At 38.2% G+C, this 21,538-nt stretch overlaps 1 protein-coding gene across 7 annotated transcripts in view; it reads right to left on the bottom strand.

Moving 5' to 3' along the window:
• Window positions 1–3,558: 3,558 nt before the first annotated feature.
• Window positions 3,559–21,538, bottom strand: part of KLHL24 (kelch like family member 24) — a 50,983-nt gene continuing 33,003 nt past the window's right edge. For 6 of the 7 annotated variants that reach the window (XM_047731592.1, XM_047731606.1, XM_047731623.1 and 3 more), the window contains 3 exons: window positions 20,963–21,151; window positions 19,286–19,474; window positions 5,884–10,935 (listed from right to left, as the gene is read on the bottom strand). In XM_047731592.1, coding sequence (XP_047587548.1) covers window positions 10,735–10,935; window positions 19,286–19,474; window positions 20,963–21,151 — 579 coding nt within the window. In that variant the 3' untranslated portion in view covers window positions 5,884–10,734. Of the gene's footprint in view, window positions 4,128–5,883; window positions 10,936–19,285; window positions 19,475–20,962; window positions 21,152–21,538 lie in introns of those variants that run through there. The other variant, XM_047731640.1, reaches the window with a different exon arrangement.

Below are 21,538 nucleotides of genomic sequence, written 5' to 3'. Positions count from 1 at the left end.
ATGCTGCACAATAGGGATTCAGAGGTAAGAGGGAGGACGGAAACCTAAATCATGAAGGAGAGTGGACAGGAGGGCAAGATGCTGAGAGAGATGTCTACTTAGATGTTTAAGTCTTCGGAGGAAAAGGCAGGATCAACTGCTGAGAACAGAAGAGAAGATAATAGAGTATTCCAGGAGAGCAGGGAATGAGCTGTCATAAAGGGAAAAGGAGAGAGGGTAGGTGCATTAAAGGTTTGCCAAGAGTATCTTGCCCAGTTTGCAGCTAATTTATTTTCTCTATCAGTACTCAACAGCTTGGGAGTAGGAGTAGAGAAGGCCAGTAATTGGGTTGATTCTCATGTGGACAGAGAAGAGAAAGTGGGATGGAAGATCAAAAGGGTGAGCAGATTTTGAGTGCTGTTGACACTGGTTGGGACAACATTATAACTATGGAATGCAGGCTAGGAAGGGATAGTGGGCAGTCTAGGGGCCTGCATGAAGACATGTTGGCAGATTAGAGATCTGAACAAGATCACAAGGAAAGTCATGGAATGAGAGAGGAAGGAAGGGAAGGCTGTGGCAAAAGACAGAAAGGCTTTAGAGGTAAAGGTTTCATTGGAAGAGCTATTCTGGGTGATGGAATGATCTAAGGCAAGGCCTTGTGGGTTACTAGAGTGAGTGAGGGTAAAGGTCTCTTGAGTGGAGGTCAAAATACTGTAAGGCTAGAACAAAGAGGTTCTATATGCTGAAATGACCCAGGATAATGGCAGAAATTAAGACCAAGACTGTGAGTAAGATGTCAGTTTTGCTATAAACAACATGGTGAATGGTAGGAATATGGAAGCTACAAGTTGAGAAGTGGAAAATGCAACAAACTAGGGCATGAGGGGGTACCTGGCTGACTCATTCAGGAGAGCATGCAACTCTTGATCTCAGGGTTATGAGTTCAATCCCCATGTTGGGTGTGGAGCCTACTTAAAAACCAAAAAACTAAAAAAAAAGAAAAAACAAAAAATACTACAAAAACCCACAACCAAAAAAACCTAGGGTATTAATGCAATGTTTCCCTGTCTCAGCAAGCAGCCCCTCCCTGACTGCTTTGCAGTTCCTCATTTCACAGAAAACTTCTAGAGGACAGGACCTATCTCATTTGATGTATTAATCCCATGGCACCTTACCCAGTGACTGGCACAATGGGAAAGAAGGAACCATAAAATCTCTTTACTCTGGAAACTGATGATTCTTTATTCCTATTTACACACTTTCTTGGTAACTGGAATGCCTGTAACTTTCTCTATCACATTATATAGAATTTATCTGTTCACATGTCCACTTCTCCTATCAGTCTATAAAGCTTAAGAACAGGGACTGTCACATTCATTAATACAATGCCAGTAGGAAAAGTTCTGCCTGATCCTCATCAAGGATTCCAATGTTTGCCAAATAAATGAATAAATAAATGAATTATATCTCTAAGCTATTAATTACTACCATTCCTGATTAAGCACCATTGCCATGTACTGTGTTGAGTGCTTTTACGTTCTAATTTAATGCTCAAACTAAGCCTAAGTGGGAAGGGGAAAAACTGAAACTCAGAAAAGTTTAAATATCTCACCCAAAGATGTATAGGTAGTAAATGTTAAAGCCGGCATTTGTAAACAGTTGACTTTGTTATTTTTTTTAAATATCTTTTATTTACTTCTTTGAGAGGGAGAGAGAGAGAGAGAGAAAACAAGATGGGGGAGGGGCAGAAGGAGAGGGAAGAGCAGGTTCCCTGCTCAGCAGGCTGGGACTTGATCCCAGGACCATGGGATCATGACCTGAGCCAAAGGTAGATGCTTAATCAAATGAGCCACCCAGGCACTCCAACAGTCAACTTTACCTATTTTCACATTATGTTGTCGCTGAGCCTAATCTAAGTTTAATATCTAGGACTTTTCGGAAAACCAGGATTAGTGGATAGCTCCACAGTGCTAACTTTATCATTAGGGCAATGATTCCCAAGGGACTTTTTTCTACATATGCCAGTCCTATGCTCTCTGAGAAGATGACATCAAATATGCAAAGATTTTAATGAAAACATTCAGGGAAATGCCCTGTGACGGAAAACGTGGGGAGAGAGCCATTAGATGCTAAAATCAAGTGAAGGGAAGAGGGAAAGAAGGTTGGATAGAAACATCCTGCATTAGCATGTAGTTTAATAAAGGTTGGACAAAGTAGAATGGGAGTCATGGAGCCAAAATCCACCGTCAGGAGAGATCTGTCTTGGGACTCCTGGGTTGCTCAGTAGGTTAGGCCTCCAACTCTTGATTTCAGCTCAGGTCATGATCTCAGGGCTCTGAGATCAAGCCCTGTATTAGGCTCCGTGCTGGGCAGGGAGCCTGCCTAAGACTCTCTCTCTCTCTCTGCCTATCACCCCCCTATCCTTCTTAAAAAAGAAAGAAAAAAAAAAAAAAAGAAAAAAGAAAAGAAAAGAAAAGAAAAGAAAAGAAAAGAAAAAAGAAAAGGAGAAACCTATCTTTCAGGAACACATGTGCCTTAAGTAGCCCTACCACAAGACATTGGCTGGGAGCAGCTGGTGTGAGGTGTGGCCTCAGTGCAAATGCAAGACGGATTTCAAAGCCACCAGCTGGGGCCTTATTTGGTCAGTTATGCTCCTTGTAGTTGGAGGCTGGCCAGGCCCATTTCCATGGCTGCCATAACATACAAGAAAGCTTTTTGAAGGGTTGCTTTTGCTTTCTCTTTGGTTTTACCTCTTTTGTTCACAGGGGACCCTGAATTCTTGTAAAGCCCTACCATCTTTGGTATCATCCACCAAATCCCAGCAGGATGGAGTGTGTGTGTGAACAAATACATTTGACCAACGAACACACCTTCCTTTCTTCCTTCCTCCCTCCCTCCTTTTCTTCCTTCCCCCTTCCTTCTTCCCTCCCTCTCTTCCTTCCTTTCCCCTCCCCCTCCTTTCTTCCCTTCATGAGAGAGAGAGTGGGAGGAGGGGCAGAGGGAGAGAATCTTCAGACTCCCTAGTGACAGCAGAGCCCGACTCTGAGTCAGGGGTTGATTCCATGACCCAGCAGATCATGACCTGAGCCAAAACCAAGTCAAGGCTTAACCTACTGTACCACCCAGACACCCCTACATGTGAACTTTTAAAGTCTTTTCTTCTCCCATTTGGACAAGATGCCTCCCTTTATCACACTGTCTCTTAATAAAAGGGTATCCGCACTCAAAGCCTAAACTCTTTGGACTGATTCCTCTTTAGCTCTTTGGTTACAGTACACATGTACTGATTATTACGTTTATCAAACTATGACTCAAAAATCCTGTTTTAAGGTCTACTATTCTGAACAGGATCTTGTATTACCATAAAAAACAGAATTGGTGCTTTTACTCACTAATACAGTAAGTCCCTCTATGCTTTGTGAGTCTTAGGTGACTGAGTGACAATACAAAGAGATAAATATACTGAGATAAAAGTTTAATGTTACTCATAGTTTCTCTAGAAACAAGAGGCACAGCATGTCATGCAGAGCCACGGAGAAAGCACCCGTGTCAGGAGGCAGAAAGAAACGAGGGGAGAGCTTAGGTTGGAGGTTTTATTGGCGTTTTCATGAAAAAGTCACGGCAGGGCAGGGTAAACAGTTTAAGATTGGCTAGTTTTAATAATTCCGGTAGGCTTCAGGACAGAGGAGCTGTTCTTAGTTGTTTGGTACCTGACCCTGGAGTGACTCAGAGTAGGGGAAATATTGGCCTGGTGTGTGAGAGCTGGGGTGGAGGTGGTTGGGGGAGTAGACGAGATTGTTTGGTTTATATATGAAAGGTAGGCTTGCTGACAAGTTGGTTACTGTTTGCAGGAATTAGCTAGTTTTAGGAAGGGCAGTTTCTCCCAGCAAAGTCCCCTAAGATGTCAAAACATCATAAAAAAACATGAAGCAAAAAATAAAGGCCTCAACAAAATTAGGAGGAAAACCATGCCTTTTTTGATTTTCTAAATCTCCATTAAAAGTTAATATCAGGGGCGCCTGGGTGGCTCAGTGGGTTAAGCCGCTGCCTTCGGCTCAGGTCATGATCTCGGGGTCCTGGGATTGAGTCCCGCGTCGGGCTCTCTGCTCAGCAGGGAGCCTGCTTCTCTCTCTCTCTCTCTCTGCCTATTAAAAAAAAAAATATCAGAAAAGCAGAAGGCAGGGTTAGTCCATTTTTTCCCTCATTCCATTAAGAGTGCAGGTGATTTTTTTCCTTAAAGCAAGCTCTATGTGGGGTGTCTAGGTGTCTCAGTCAGTTCAGCATCTGCCTTCAGCTCAGGTCATATCACAGATCCTGGGATTGAGGCCCCACTGGGCTCCCTGCTCAGAGGGAGTCTGCTTCTCCCTCTCCCTCTGCCCCCACCCCTGCCCCCCTGGCTCATGCTGTCTCAAATAAATAAAATCTTAAAAAAAGAAAAAATAAAGTAAGCTCTCTGTGTTCAATGTGGGGCTAGAACTCACAACTCTGAGGTCAAGAGTCACATGCTCTAGCGACTGAGCCAGCCAGGAGCCTCAAGAGTGCAGGTGATTTTTTAAAGATAAAATTGAAAGTACAAGAGGCTTCTATTCTTTACCCACTGTCCAAATATTTTTATTTTTTTCAACTCCTTCCCTGCTTCTACATATTGCATTTTTGTCCTGAACTAGCTACATGGACAAGAAACTGACATTTATGTTCTCTTGTGCCAGAACTATTCACCCTTTAACACATATCCCATTAGCTTATCTCCTTACAACAAGCCTATGAGGTTAAGTATCATGGCCTTTCCTAGAATAAGGAAAGTATGGTTCAGAGGTTAAATGGCTTTATGGTAGAGCACTAGTTGGAATCAGGTCTGATGAAGCCATGTACTTTCCAGGGGTGACTACAAAGGAATTGAGTCAAAGGAAAAATTAACATGGATTGTTTAAGAAGCACTCTAACTTGCCATCTTATTTTGATGGCACAATTTAAAAACTAAATCTAAAAAGCTAAGCATTACATATGCCCTGTAACATACTTACATCTTTCCAAAAATTTACTTTTGTTAATGTAAAATCAGACATTACCTATACTGTAAATAATATGTCCTTTCTTTGACATCTGAAAGAAAATTTCTTTACTCTTAATATTACTACAGGAATACTTTTGAGAGTCAAATCAAAGAACACTAGAGTACACATGTTATGGGTAACTTTCTGGTAATTAAAAAAATTTTTTTTGAACTTTTTTTTTTTAATTTGAGAGATAGAACACAAGTGGGGTGATGGGCAGAGGGAGAAGTAGACTCCCTACTGAGCAGGGAGCCCAATTCAGGGCTTGATCCCAGGACTCTGGGATCATGATCTGAGCCAGAGGCAGATGCTTAATCGACGGCACCACCCAGGCATCCCTAAAATTTTTTTGTGGCTAGGTTAACACTTCCATGTGGTTCAGACTAAAACATTGATTACATGCATTTTTATACATAATTACATATAATTATATATAAATATGCAGTGGTATTTCCTTTTTACCTGTTCTTCAGCCACCATTTCATTTCTTCATATACACTAATGTTTTATTAATTCTTCTAGTTAATTTATGGACATACCAGTAAATATTCACATATACTAATATGAATCTCCCTCCATCCCTTTTATTTTTTTTAAAAGATTTTATTTATTTATTTGACAGACAGAGATCACAAGTAAGCAGAGAGGCCTCAGGCAGAGAGAGAGAGGAGGAAGCAGGCTCCCCACTGAGCAGAGAGCCCGGTGTGGGGCTTGATCCCAGGACCCTGGGATCATGACCTGAGCCGAAGGCAGAGGCTTTAACCCACTGAGCCACCCAGGCGCCCCCTTCCATCCCTTTTTTTGCATAACCTTTTGGATGTATTTAAAGTAAAACAAAACAACAAGGTTTTGGTAAACAAAATTTAATACAACTATATAGTCAAATAATAATGGTTAAAGGACATTTTATTAGATACAACTTAAAAAACTAAACTATGCACAAAGTATATTTAAACAAGACATGTAAGTATTAATGTGCTACAACCAAATTGAGAACAAAGTACAAAGCATTTTTTTTTTACTGTGAAGATTCTTGGAGCCTCTCACTGAAAGCAAATGACATTTGGCTACCATAGGTCTGTACAAGTTGTAAAGCATATTATGCTTTTTTTCAACTCTGTAATTGTTGTCTTAGCTCCAGAAATTCTCAAAAATTTAAATAAAGAAACTCGGGGTGGGGGGGGAGGATGATGAGGAAAGCAAGAGTAAGAAAAAAAATAGTGCATAAGGATGGAACAAAAGTAAATACATTTACTTTTCTGACATTAGATGCAGATACTGCAAATGATGTTTTAAAAGGTTTAATCAATGTTAGATGTTTGTCTAAATATCCTAAAAAGCACCTTGGTAACCAAAACAAAACCCTCAAATATAATAAAACTCCAAGCACTCAACAACATTTCTTAACATTCTCGTTCTGCCAAGCAATCACATGGTGCTTATTAAAACTTTTAAGAAGGGGAGTTTACTTACTCTGTAGGAAACAAATATGAAACACATCTAAGGTAAGCTTTATTTAGAATGAAAAAAAAAAAAAAAAGCTGAAAAAGCACTAGAGAACTTAAGGCACATAAACAAATTCCAATGCAGTTATTCTGAAAACATCAAAACAAATTTTTTCTCTTTGGAACAATATATAAAATAAGTTATGACTACTGCTGTTTTTTAAAAAAATTATGATGATCATCTTCAGCACTAAGTAAATTTAATATCTAAGGCAACCACACAAACATAACACATTCATAAAAAACATTAAAAAATGTGAAGTCTGTTGAAAATGTCTCTGGAATTATCAATTCACACTCTGGCTCAAGTGGTTTCTGATGTCTAGCATTAAATGTGACAATGAGTAGAGCTACCTAGACAAACCTACTTAAAGGCCAACCAAATTGCCCCCATTCTGGTTACTTGATATGGTGAATTTATTAACTAAAAAGAATAATGGGGTGAGGTGATGTAAACCTGGCTTTTGATATAATGCACAAGAAATTCTAGTAAGGCCAAAATTATGTTGAGGTTAACTTGTGTCTTGAGTTTAGTAAAATAAAGGCTTCCATAGGAAACCTTTAAGAGACATTATCTTATTACTTGGCACCACATAAATAGCTATCTCTTCTCTTTGAAAATACAGTCTGGAGATGTCTTTTCCACACATAAATTTCAAGACACAAAAGGCACACACAACAATTCAAACCCTCTCTTTTCATGTATGGGTTCTCACAGCAATTCCTTTTTTTTTTTTTAATCTATTGCCATATCCAGACAACAGGAAAACAAAACAAAACAAAACAAACAACACACACCTGGTTTGCATATTGACAAAAGTAGTATAACTGAACCTTTGTCTTTCCTGAGTTTCAAAAGGGTATATGACAGTAGAGATACATAAACAATTCGTATTCACTAAGAGAAAAATGTATCAGTCCACAAAACATTTTCATCTTTCTAAATATAAAAGAATGAATGTTCAACCACTGCCTGTGTGAAGCCCCTTTACCAAATTAAATTTACTCTAGGATCATGAACTGAAGGTTCTATAGTTATGGCACTTTAAACACCCCAATAGGCCAAAATGACAAATTAATACCCTCCCTGAGTATTTACATCACTCTTTTCTTAACACCTGGTTTAAATGGAGGAAAATATCTATATTTCAGTCATCTAGGAAAACAGAAGGTTACTGAAGACTCTATAAGCTACTATTTCATACCTGTGCAGTAGTCAGTGGGGAGATTAAATTTAAAAACAAAGGTCTACTGTTTTAAAAATTAGACCACTTTATAGCTCACTCATAGACAGGAAAACACACGTTCATGAACAAAAAACAACTATACTTTCTTGTTAATCTACTAAACATATGCTTGAATTCCTTTTCCCACTGAGGTATCACAGCTGGGTTTAGCAAACTCATCTCTACCTCCAATTTGTTTTCTAATCTTGTGAAACCTTATGTATTACACAGATTCTGACTGTATATAAGTCATTATACTAATACTCATCATGTACTTCAAAATTTTTTTTAAGTAATCATTATACCCAATGTGGGGCTCAAACTCATGACCCCAAGATCAAGAGTTGCATACTCCACTGACTGAGCCAGCCAAGTGGCCCTTATCATGTACTTTCAAATGAAAAAAGTATTATAGAAATGCCCAAATAAAAATTTCTGGGATTGAAATTAAGTCAACTAATTCTTACTTTATGTGTTTTCTGATCATCACAAACTGATCAAATTCTTGGTGTTTGTATATATGCATGTACATGACTATGCTATCTATCTATACATGTATATACATACATACTAATCCAAAGGCTTATATGAGCATCTCCTATCAAAAGAAAACCTGTCAACTATGTGATGACAGTATAAATATAATCTGACACAATTTGGCTGATGAATCCCTTTTGATATATACTAATTATATCCTAAAATTCTTTGATCAATGCTAACACTGTTATTTATCAACAATCAATAAAGGAAGATAACTAGAGTATATTAAAATATCAGCTGAGTAATTTCAAAAACTGTTAATTTCATAGAATTCAAGTGAAGTTCTTGGTGGCCTACTTAATTTACATAGTTTTAAATTATGTAGAAAAAAATGAAACAATATTGGCATGAGGTCTATGTTTAAACAAATTGTTTTATAGGATTTCATTTCAAATTTAGTACAACACACGGATAGTAAAAATAAATGTATAAAGAAATACAAGTAACTAGTTAATATTTTTACAATACTAAGTACATAAGTACTACAATACAAGTGATCTTGAGAGTTTTTTGTGTGTGTGCGGTGTCTATTTATGTATGGGCATGATCTTACGAATACACATGAAAATAACAAGTATCATTTGTATAATCCTCAGCATTTACAAAACACTTCTCATACGTCATCCCATCTGCTGCAAAGAATCTCTGAACTAAATAGGTTCCATTATCTACAAAAGGTATAATGCAGAAGTAGATGTTTACTTCAGAATTAAAACAAGTATCCCAATTGTATTTACAATTGTCTTTTCAACGAAAACAATAGAAAACTGTTTCCTGAATTGCTCTGATAATTATCAGGAAAAGGTACATGTCATTTCAAATTATGATTTGAAAAATTTAATTCCCTAAACATTTATAAGATCTTTAGAGTTTTCCTCAGAATTCAGATTCCAGCTAAATTGATGCCGATGCCATACAGTTTATTAGAAATCTCTGTATCATCCTAAGGTGAGAAAACAAAATGATTTATCTATGTTAGATTTTTTATTACTAACTTAGTTTTAACAGATATCTGGTGGTACTATGATCACACATTTGCATCATCTCTCCTGTGACAAAGAGTATATAATTATGATCTGAGACAACAATAGTGCCTGGGCAGTCGAAATCCAGCAGGCTACCCGGAACATCCCTGGAATATCCCTAAAATGTTGTAAATTATGTCTGTTCACCCAGGAATAACAGTAATCACTTATTCTACAGTTCCTGTCATTCCATTTGCCTTAGAAAACATTTTACATTCCTCACTGAAAACTAGTAAGCTTATCAACTAGAGTTGAAAAATCTAGACAAAGGCAATTTGAGAATGTTGACCAGTATTTTCCACAATGGGTAGCAACTGAAAGATTTATCTTCAAAGACTGCAAATACCACTATTAGGTTTTTTGGATAGCTAATTTTAAAAGAAAAATGGACCCACTGATAGGTGGTCCCGCCTTTATCCTTTAAAGATAACTCAAGCGTGGAGACTCCAAGATTTTTACCTGTTCACTCGAAAGGAGGATAATGAGGGAAGAGGTCCTCTCCCAAAGCACCATACTAATGAAGTCAAACCCTACTGGGCTAGGGAGAAAATTTTTCCCTGTTTTCTATAAAATAATATTGCAAAATGGATTTCAACTCTCTTGCCAGGTTCTAAAAAGGTGTTCCTTAGAGGATTTAGAGATGATACAGAGGTATTTTGAGAGCCACAGTGGGTTGTTTTTCCCTTCAAGGTCTTACATAATTTTTCTTAGGAATTAACCTATAATTTTACTCCCCACTTTAGGGGCACTTGCTTTTCTATCTCCTACCCAATGTTCTTCCAAAAATACGTTTAATATAAGACAGCAATTCTAAGAAGTCATGATAATTCAGTATTTTATCATATTCAAATTGTTGTCATTAAATTTTTATCAGTTATTGAAAAAAACCTTCAATAAAATTTATCAGTTTGGATGTATTTTTAGTGAAAAAGATTTTTTAAACTGATTTCTCCCCTTTGTAAGCATTCTAAGCATTATGTGATTTAACCTAAATGAAGCCTAAGTCATGCAATTTTCTATACATATATGACAAAATAAGGAATATACAGGCTTACAGATAAACATATATAAATGGAGAAACCATTCAGAAATTCCTAAAGGTTACACAGGCAGACATTATTTCCTATTCCACATGAATTTCTTACAAATACTTACAAAGGTACACTCTCAAAACCCAAGCAATAACCACTATTACCTTCAACAACAAAAATTTTTTTTCCAATTACAGGAAAGACTTTATTACAGTTTGAAAGATCGATATTTCAGGGGAAAGGCACCACAATTATTATCTTTACTTTTTTGTGTACATGGCACAAAAGGAGATATGTCAAGTTCCCACTCTGGAGTTCTTAAAACCTCTTATCTTGGATCAGTGTGGCTTCTTGGGTGAGGTATCCTGGCTTTAGAGCTTAAAGCATTTTTCATTGTATCTATGTATAGTCACACAGCCATGATAGGACACTGGCCTGGGCATTGCAGCCACCCCTGTGATGATACTTGTTGCAGGATCATAACAGAGAATAGTGTCTGTGGCTTCTCCATTTTCCCGTCTTCCACCCAGGATATATATTTTACCATTGCACACAGACATACCACAGTTTTCCTGTTGAACCAAATACATTAAAAAAAAAAAAAAATTAACTCTGGAAGGCAAGGGATTTAGTAGCAAGCTGAAAAGTAAAATAAGACATGCTTTAGCAGACAAAAGTCATGAAATAAGCTCCCTTTTGTTGAACTCCTGCTCTGTGTGTGAGTGCTAGATAATTTTGCATGAATGAAATGTTAAAATAAAATATATGTTATGATTGGGGCCAAGATGCAGGAGGTGAAGTGGGGGTAGTGGACTGAAAGAAGGGTTTTAACTTAACAGTAGTTGAACAAAAATATTTTCGAAGAGTGTGGCTTGCTTCTCCTATTACAGGGAGGTCCTTTATTATAGCAAGTGGCTATTACATGACCAAGGAGTAGGAACATTATTCATTATGTGGGATTACCCACAAGCTGAATGAATGAATGAGAGAAAGACTCAAAAACAAATTAACAAAGCACTGTTATTAGGGGCCTTGGCTGGGTTATATAAACTCCCCCAATAATATTTTACCTTTGCTCAAAATGGGATTCTTAGCTGAAATTTACTCTTCTTTGTCAATAACATAATTACTATAAGAAACAAATATTCTTGCAAGGATGAGGGTGATTCTTCCAAGAAAGAAATTACACTAAAACTGTCTTCCTATTTCCTGGATCTGGTTATGCTGCAGGTCAAACATTCTATTTACGTTATTTTAATTATTCAATTACTTTAATTCAGAAAGTTATTGCAAATTACTATCATCCTGTTCCTATATAACTAACAATGAGATGGGTTCTACCAATCAGTACAATAAACATTTTTACTTAACTAGATTTGCTGTGTATATAAGTTTTGCTCTTTTTTTTTTTAAGATTTTATTTATTTATTTGAAAGAGTGAGCATGAGCAGGTGGGGAGGGAGTGGAGGGAGAGGGAGAAGCAGACTCTCGGGTAAGCGGGGAACCCAACATGGGGCTTGATCCCAGAACTCTGAGATCAGGACTGGAGCTGAAGGCAGATGCTTAACTGACTGAGCCACCCAGGAACCCCTAAGTTTTGCTCTTAAAGAAGAAATTAAATCTTGGTAGACTTATATAACAGAAGGTAATATATCTGTTAGGTCTAAAAGAATTCATGAGTACTTGAAAGTACCTATATGAGAGTTTACACATACCCAGAATAACTTGCCCCATTATCATTAATGAATGACAAACTTTTATCTGGAATAACACCCATGAATTATACCAATTATGTGCCAAACTACATTTTTCATCTAAAGCACAGTGAGCTCTTTCTATAAACTCAAAAAGTTCTGAATACAATAAAAAACTGTATCATCCTCAGTTTTCAGATAGAACCTAGCCTACAGTATTGAACCTTACAGTCACTTTAATGATGATTCTTAAACTATTATGATTATAGGATCTTATTACAATGTCATTTCAGGTAATAATGCTCAGAAATAAATGAAGCAAGCAACCTTGAAATCAGTTATTCCTTCATATCAGGAAATTACTTGTATTAGATATAGTAGCTTATTTCACTCTATTAGAATCTCAAAAGTTGTGACAGCTAGTAAGAAAAATAATTTATTGGGGCGCGGCTGGGTGCCTCAGTCAGTAAGCGTCTGCCTTCAACTCCCAGGGTTCTGGGATCAAGCCCCATGTTGGGCTTCCTGCTCACAGAGAGCCTGCTTCTCCCTCTCTCTCTGCTGCTCCCCCTGCTTGTGTGCTCTCTCTCTCTGTGTCAAATAAAGTCTTTTTTTTTTTTTTAAATGGAAACATTGGGGCACCTGGGTGGCTCAGTGGGTTAAACCTCTGCCTTTGGCTCAGGTCATGATCTCAGGGTCCTGGGATCGAGCCCCACATCGGGCTCTCTGCTCGGCAGGGAGCCTGCTTCCCCTTCTCTCTCTACCTGCCTCTCTGCCTACTTGTGATCTGTCAAATAAATAAATAAAATCTTTAAAAAAAATGGAAAAATTATCAATACATGAAATTTTTTTAAAGATTTTTATTTATTTATTTGACAGAGAGAGAGATCACAAGTAGGCAGAGAGGCAGGCAGAGAGAGGAGGAAGCAGACTCTCTGCCGAGCAGAGAGCCTGATGCGGGACTCGATCCCAGGACCCTGAGATCATGACCTGAGCCAAAGGCAGAGGCTTAACCCACTGAGCCACCCAGGTGCCCTTTTACATGAAAAATTTTTTTAAGATTTTATTTTTCTAAGTAATCTCTAAACCCAACATGGGGGTCGAATTCCCAACCCTGAGATCAGGAGTTGAATACTCTCCTGACCAAGCCCAGCCAGGTGCCCCACCACATGAAGTTTTAATGTTATTTTTCAAGATTGGAACGAGACATGATCCTAGTATTAAAAAAAAGAGAAGCCCTCCCCTTTATTATTATTTTTTATAATGCTTAATGATTAAATGTTAAAATTCCAACAATAAACAAAGTCAGATTTTTTCATTTATTATTCTAAACTTTAATGACAGTTTAAATACCTGGGCTGCTGAAGAGGGATTGAACAAACTTTATCACAGACCTAAAAAAAAATTCCACAATTTTTCAAAGGATATTCCTGAAAAAAGTTTAAAAAGCAAAATACGTTGAAAATAGCAAGCTGTGGCTTTTGGGGATTATGAAGAGTCAAGAGGCATGGACACAGTAAGGGACAGAAACAGAAAAAGGCTGCATTAGGTCCATTAGATCTGCAACAAAGAGTTCATTTTTTTTTTCAGCTTTTTTTTGCCACTTAATATTCTAAGCATTTGAAAAAAGTTTGACTTGGGGCACCTGGGTGGCTCAGTGGGTTAAAGCCTCTGCCTTCAGCTCAGGTCATGATCTCAGGGTGCTGGGATTGAACCCCACATAGGGTTCTCTGCTCGACTGAGAGCCTGCTTCCTCCTCTCTCTCTCTGCCTGGCTCTCTGTCTACTTGTGATCTCTGTCTGCCAAAAAAATAAATAAATCTTAAAAAAAAAAAGAAAAAAGAAAAAAGTTTGACTCAAAAAACTGTCTAATAGGAAATTACAGTTGATTTTCCCTTTTTCACCTATAGCATTAAATGGTAGGCAAACACTTAAAGATGGTTCAAAAATTACCTATCAATAATGCTTACAAAGATATTCTTCGATTCTTTTTTAAGGATTTTAAGATCTTTTTAAAGATTTTACTTACCTATTTGACAGAGAGAGAGAGTACAAGCAGGGGAAGCAGCAGAGGAAGAAAGAGCAGCAGGCTTACTGCTGAGCAGAGAGCCCGATTCACGGCTCAATGTGGGCCTTGGATCCCAGGACCCTCGGACCATGATCTAAGCCGAAGGCAGACGCTCAACTGACTGAGCCACCCAGGCGCCCCTACACAGATATACTTAGGGGTACTGGTAGTAAGAATGGACTGAGGAGAAAATATAATCTCAGAAATCTCAGTATTTTTTGCTTCAAGAAATTTGACGTAGAATATTTGATTTGGATTTCAATGATTTTGTCATCATAGATTTAATATACTTCTGAACTAAGCGTTTTTCCTTTGAAATTTTCAAAGTCACTGTTATTAATTAGAAAAAAAATGTACCATTTGTCCTGTTGCTTTTTCATAGCTTTATCTCAACCATGTAGTTAGAAATATATTCATTATATGCCCTGCATTATGATAGATGCTGGAAATTATCTTCCTAAATTGTTATCATTTTCTATAGTATAGTCAAGTTCTGAATGAACAGTACTTCTTGGTGAAAATGCATTGTACTTTTGGGGCACCTGGGTGGTTCAGTGGGTTAAAGCCTCTGCCTTCGGCTCAGGTCATGATCCCAGGGTTCTGGGATCGAGCCCCGCATCGGGCTCTCTGCTCAGCGGGGAGCCTGCTTCCTCCTCTCTCTGCCTGCCTCTCCACGTACTTGTGATTTCTGTCTGTCAAATAAATAAATAAATAAATCTTTAAAAAAAAATGCATTGTATTTTAAAATATCCACTGTAAGGGGCACCTAGGGGGCTCAGTTGTTAAGTGTTTGCCTTCGGCTCAGGTCACGATCCCAGGGTCCTGGGATCAAGCCCCACATCAGGCTCCTTGCTCAGTGGGAAGTCTGCTTCTCCCTTGCCCACTTCCCCACTTGTGTTCCCTTTCTCGCTGTCTCTCTCTCTGTCAAATAAATAAATAAAATCCTTTAAAAAAATACCCACTATAAGCCAATAAAGATTAGCTTTCATTAAAGAATTCAGAAATTGGGGCATCTGGCTGGCTCAGTTAGCAAAGCATGTGACTCTTGATCTCAATGCTGGGAGTTTAAGCCCCATGTTGGGGGTACAGTTTACTTAAAAAAAATTTATAAGTGTAAACACTTGTCACACAGATGAATGTGACTATAATATGGGTTTCTATATGGTAGGGCACACCTCAGCTCTACGGACTGTCCTTTCCAGGAGAGGCCACTCAGCTACAGAAATGTGATTCATTTTTACTTAACTGTGATATATGAGGGATAGAAGATTATATTCCCTCTGTACCATGAAGCTGAAGGTCATATTATATTCCCTCTGTACCATGAAGGTCTTATTATGTCCCTTTCGTCGGCTGAGGCAATGTTACTTTGAATACATTACTAATTAGAGATTATACCTCAATGTCAAAAACTTTAGAAAACCGGTGTTACATTCAAACCCTATTCATTTTCTTTACAGTCTATATCTCTTACACATCTTGCATATAATGGGGGGAGGGGGTTGGGAGAGGGGGTGGGGTTATGGATATTGGGGAGGGTATGTGCTATGGTGAGTGTTGTGAAGTGTGTAAACCTGGCGATTCGCAGACCTGTACCCCTGGGGATAAAAATATATGTTTATAAAGCTGTAAAAAAAAAAAAAAAAAAAAAGAAAAAAGAAAAAAGAAAGGATGAATACCCAAGTTTTGTAGCAACATGGACGGGACTGGAAGAGATTATGCTGAGTGAAATAAGTCAAGCAGAGAGAGTCAATTATCATATGGTTTCACTTATTTTTGGAGCATAACAAATAGCATGGAGGACAAGGGGAGATGGAGAGGAGAAGGGAGTTGAGGGAAATTAGAAGGGGAGGTGAACCATGAGAGACTATGGACTCTGAAAAACGATCTGAGAATTTTGAAGGGGTGGGGGGTGGGAGGTTGGGGGCACCAGGTGGTGGGTATTGTAGAGGGCACGGATTGCATAGAGCACTGGGTGTTGTGCAAAAATAATGAATATTGTTATGCTGAAAAAATAAAAATTAAAAAAAAATGCAAAAAAAAAAAAAAGACTCTTAAAATCAGGTCCCTTGTTACTGCACTGTCTCATTTGTTTACTTATTCAATAAATATTTACTGAGCACCAATTAATGCAAGATACATAGAAAATGAGTTAGGAAAAACAGTATTCTCAAGAAGATGGAATTCTGGTATGGAAATAAACATTTATACCCATAACAGATTATGACTGCCATAATATAAATGCAAGTGCAGTGACAGATCAGAAAAGAAGGAGATCAATCCTGAACAGGGAAACTGCAGTTTGTTGTAACTATGAAGTGGTCCTTTGAAGAGGAGTAGAATTTCAAGTAGAGAAGATAGCAAAGACATTAGAGTCTGAGAGGTCATCATGAACCAAGGCAAGAACACGTAGGCTCTATACAGCAAATGCAATTTAACAGACACTTAACATAATTGGGATGAAGTTGCAGAAAGTGAATCTGAAGAGACAAGCAGAGGTCAGGCGATAGAAGGCCTAGAATGAAGTGGGGGAAACTTGGATTTTATTCAGTATGTTTCCAATCAGAGGAGAAACATAATAAGAATTATGGGAAAATAACCAGTGGCAAAATGGGAGACAGAAGCAAGACATTAAAGAACACTAATTAGAATATTATTATTTTTGTTTAGGGGAGAACTGGTAAGAACTTGAACAAAAGCAGGAACTACAGGAATGGAAAAAATAGGAAACACTCTTGAGGACACAGAACTAATATACTGGATTCAATTTAGGAGAAAGTGAGGTATCTCTAAGAAATTAAGTCTAGCTATGAAATAATAGAAAAATACATATTGGTCTTGCTCCTAGTTCCTGATACAGAGCTCCTAAATCCCTTGGAATTTCCCAAGTGATAAGTCTTTTGTTCTAAGGAGGCGATTGTTGGTAGGCTTCTGGATGGGAGGGCTAGTCACCAAAAAGATCAAGCCATAATTATCATCTTAAAACTTTCATCCCCACTTGCCATTCTCTGGAGAGGGGAAAGGGGCTGCAAATTACATTAATAACTACATGATGAAGCCTCCATAAAAATTCCCCAAATACAGGATACAAACAGCTTCTGGGTTAGTGAACATATCCATGTGCTAGGAGGGTGGTACATGTCAGCTCCAGGACAGAAGCTCCTGTGCTTGGGACTCTTTTGGACCTCACCCTATGTGCCACTTCATCTGTATCCTTTATGATATCCTTTATTATATAATAAACTGATAAACACAAGTATTTCCCTAATTTCTGTGAGCTGTTCTAGCAAATTACTGAACCCAGGGAGGGGGTTGTGGGAATGTTAATTTAGAGCCAGTCAGTCAAAAGTACTGGGGGACAAGCTGGAACTAGCGGTTGGCGTCAGAAGCAGTGGCAGTCTGCTGGAGAACGGAGCAGAATGGAGCCCTCAACCTGTGGAATCTGGCACTAACTCCAGGCAGATAGTGTTGGAACTGAACTGAACTGTAAGACATTTGGCAGGAGATGGAGAATTGGTTGGTGTGGGAATAAATCCACATATCTAGTGCCAGCAGTGTTGTGTGAGTAAGGAAGATCAATCCTAAACAGGAAACTGCAGTTTGTTGTAACTATGAAGTGGTCCTTCAAAGAGGAGTAGACTTACTCCTTTCCATTCACTAGGTTTTCCATTCACTAGGTTGTTTGGAAACAGAAAAAGTAGGCTTGGGGAAGAAGGTGAATTCTGTTTTAAGTTTGAACTCTTGGGACATCACAAAAAATATCAAATAAGCTGGGGTGCCTGGGTGGCTCAGTGGGTTGAAGCCTCTGCCTTCTGCTCAGGTCATGATCCCTGGGTCCTGGGATCGAGCCCAGCATCGGGCTCTCAGCTCGGCAGGGAGCCTGCTTCCCCCTCTCTCTCTGCCTGCCTCTCTGCCTACTTGTGATCTCTGTCTGTGAAATAAATAAATAAATAAATAAATCTTTAAAAAAAATATCAAATAGGGGTGCCTGAGTGGCTCAGTGGGTTAAGCCTCTGCTTTCGGCTCAGGTCATGATCTCAGGGTCCTGGGATCGAGCCCCGCATCGGGCTTTCTGCTCGGCAGGGAGCCTGCTTCCGCCTCTCTCTCTCTCTGCCTACTTCTGATCTCTCTGTCAAATAAATAAAAAATAAATCTTTTAAAAAAATATCAAATAAGCAGTTGGAAATTTGAGTCTGGAGCACGAGAGAGAGGCTTTAATGAAGATAAAAGATTTGAAATTAGTACTGGGCAATAAATGTGACCGCTCAGGAATGGAGTATAAACTAGGAAGCAGACAGGGAAAAGAGACTCAAGGAATACCCATATTTAAGGGCTGGACAGAAAAAATAAGAGAATATGGATGAGACTGAGGAGATTATTAGTAATGACCTCTGAGAAAATAACTCTAGACTAGTACATTGGTAGATCTAGATTTCCAGCATTAGAGCCATCAAGCATTTTGGTGGTTAGGAGGAGGGTAGGGCCATGAATCAACGGCTGAGCAGAGGCTTTTTGAGAGGCAAGGGGTGGAGGTGGAGTAGGGGTATAGGTAGTGTGCATGGATGAGACCTAAGTCCAGCCATTTCTTTCTTTCTTTCTTTTTTAAGATTTTACTTATTTGACAGAGAGAGGCACAGTGGGAGAGGGAACACAAGCAGGGGGAGCAGGAGAGGGAGAAGCAGGCTTCCTGCTGAGCAGGAAGCCCAATGCAGCGCTCGATCCCAGGATCCTGGGATCATGACCTGATCTGAAGGCGACACTTAAGGACTGAGCCCCCAGGTGCCCCCAGCCATTTCTTTCACATTAAAACCACAGAAGGAAAGAAACCAGTTTGGGAGCATTTCTTCTCTTTGAAAATACATAAGAGATAGGGATAAGGACTGGAGTAGATTCTGAAAGAGGTCAAGGGGAAAAAAAAAACTACCAGCCCAAGTGCAATGGCTGCTTCACCATGGGATGGTAGAAAATAAGGTATTTCAATAAAACAATTCCCTGAAACAAGTTTAAAACAGGAATACCATATGCTTTATGTGGTTTTAAAAATTATGAAATAATTCCAGCATGCATGAATGATATTAACAGTGAAATTACAGTATATTTATAATGGTGATGTATTTGGTCCCTCCTAGACTGATTTCTCTTTTGGACTATTTTATGTCATTACCTGTCGGCTGAATGTATTCTGTACATGCATCCAGTAATCTTCAACTGGATCATAGCAGTATATTGCCTTGGTCAACCCACCAGCAACATATATCAAGTTGTTTAAGGATACAGCTGTTATACACCTCTTGGCAATTGGGATAGCTGCACGAAGTAGCCAAGAATTGGTTTCTGGATCATAAGATTGAACCTAGTAATATATAGAAATATTTTATTGAAATTTCTAAACCAAAATGCAAATTTACTTAATAAAAGTCTACCAATATATAGAAACACAATTAAAAATGAAATCCCATTAATTACATTAATTCACATTAATTCACAGAATTAAGAGAGGTTAGCTTGATAGAGAAATGCCTGAATTATAAAATTTTCAAAAGAAATGCAAATTTATTACTATCAAGCAGAATAGAATAATAAACACAAGTTGTTTCCAGGATGAATGGATACTACATTATCATGATAGGTTTTCTTTACTTATTTCCACTAAACAGTCTACATTTTTTTTTTAAGATTTATTTTAGAGAGAGAAAAGAGGAGAGAATGTACATGAGTTGGGATGCAAGAGGGAAAAACAGAGGGAGAGAGAGAATCTCAAGCAGACTCCCTGCTGAACATGGAGCCCAATGTGGAGCTTGATTTCACAGCCTGAGATCATGACCTGAGCTGAAATCAAGAGCTGGACACTTAACTGAGCTATCCAGGTGTCCCAACAGTCCAGATTTTTTAAAAATTGTGTCATACAGGATAACTATGCCTCAATCTGAATACAATTTCTTTATGCTTTTAGGAAGTCCTTTCTGCAAAAGAACACAGGAAACTTCAGTATACTCTGAATGATCACAAATTCTGAATTCTAAAATAGTAACATTTTACCACATTATATTAAATTTAATTTAAAAGATAACTGACTGGGCGCCTGGGTGGCTCAGTCAGTTAGGTGTCTGACTCCTAGTTTCAGCTCAGGTCATGATCTCAGGGTTGTGAGATGGAGTCCGCACTGGGCTTTGTGCTCAGCATGGAGTCTGCTTGTCCTTCTCCCCATGCTCCTCCCCATGTCCTCTCTCAAATAAATAAAATCAATAAATAATTGACAAAATTTAGTTAACAATTGCTAAACAGTTTGGCATCAGACAGTAGTTTCCAGAATAACAGTATTTTCTAAGGTGTCAGGAAGGCAAATATTCTTTTGTCCCAGGGATTCAATGAACTGCAGCAACTCTGAGCTGTCCTCTATTAACATTATAGATGTTTCTCTTCCTCTTTTTTGCTCTAAAAAATACTTATAAAGTATGCAGAAGATGACCCAGTAGAAGCAGTGTAGTTACTGTATCTTATCCTCTGCTAATTCACTTCCCAACTGTGTTTTTTGTGAGTAATTTTTTGATTCTACAGACTGTAGCAGAAAAAGGTTTAAAACTATTTAGTAGAATATCCCATGCTGAGATTAGTTTTGTTTCAAAAAGATTAAATAATGCTTTTTACAAAAAATTGTTAGATATATTAGGACTTCACTTCAGTAACTTGAAACTTTGTGTTTTCCCCTCAAAGTATAAAGTACTAGACAATTTTTAAAAGGCTCCTCAAACTAAGGGACCTTGCTATTTATTTGATAAGCTTTCTGTATTTTTCTTCCCGTATACATAATTGGTAATTTCTGTAAGAGAACATGGCTTACCTTATCAGAACAAGTATTATCATCAGGTCCTCCACCAATCACAAACAATTTGCCTACACAGCTAGTCACGGCAGGAGAACTCACTGCTTCCTTAAGGGGAGCAACTTCAGTCCATCGATTTGAAAAGGAATCATAACATTCTACGCTGCTAAGTCTGTTTTGTCCATCATAGCCTCCAACAACATATACCTATGTGAAATACATGGAAAAATCTTAATTGTCAAAAATCTGAATTTTTTAACTAGTTGGCTAAGGAATTAAAGGATCTGTTCCCTTTAAAAGCCCTTGATAACTATAACTGCAATAAATTTAGCTTAGTTTTTGAAACTTTCATTAGCACCCTCTCACCACAGAGGAGACTTTTTAGACTTTTTTTTCCATAATAGCCCCCGTCGATGAAGTTTTAATACCACCATATATTGTATATCCTTTTATGTCCTATATGTATATCTGTGTTTTACATATGGAAGAGTACAGTTTTTTTCACCCCCCAAAATAATCTTCACCCCCTTAAGGGCGATACTGCTTGCACAGAGAATTACATGATTGTTTAAATGCTCACACTCATGGATGATG

Source organism: Lutra lutra, chromosome 1, assembly GCF_902655055.1.
Source record: "Lutra lutra chromosome 1, mLutLut1.2, whole genome shotgun sequence".
In the NCBI taxonomy this organism is placed as follows: Eukaryota; Metazoa; Chordata; class Mammalia; order Carnivora; family Mustelidae; genus Lutra; species Lutra lutra.
Note: the sequence above shows the minus strand (reverse complement) of the source record. Positions and strands in the feature narration are given on the sequence as shown.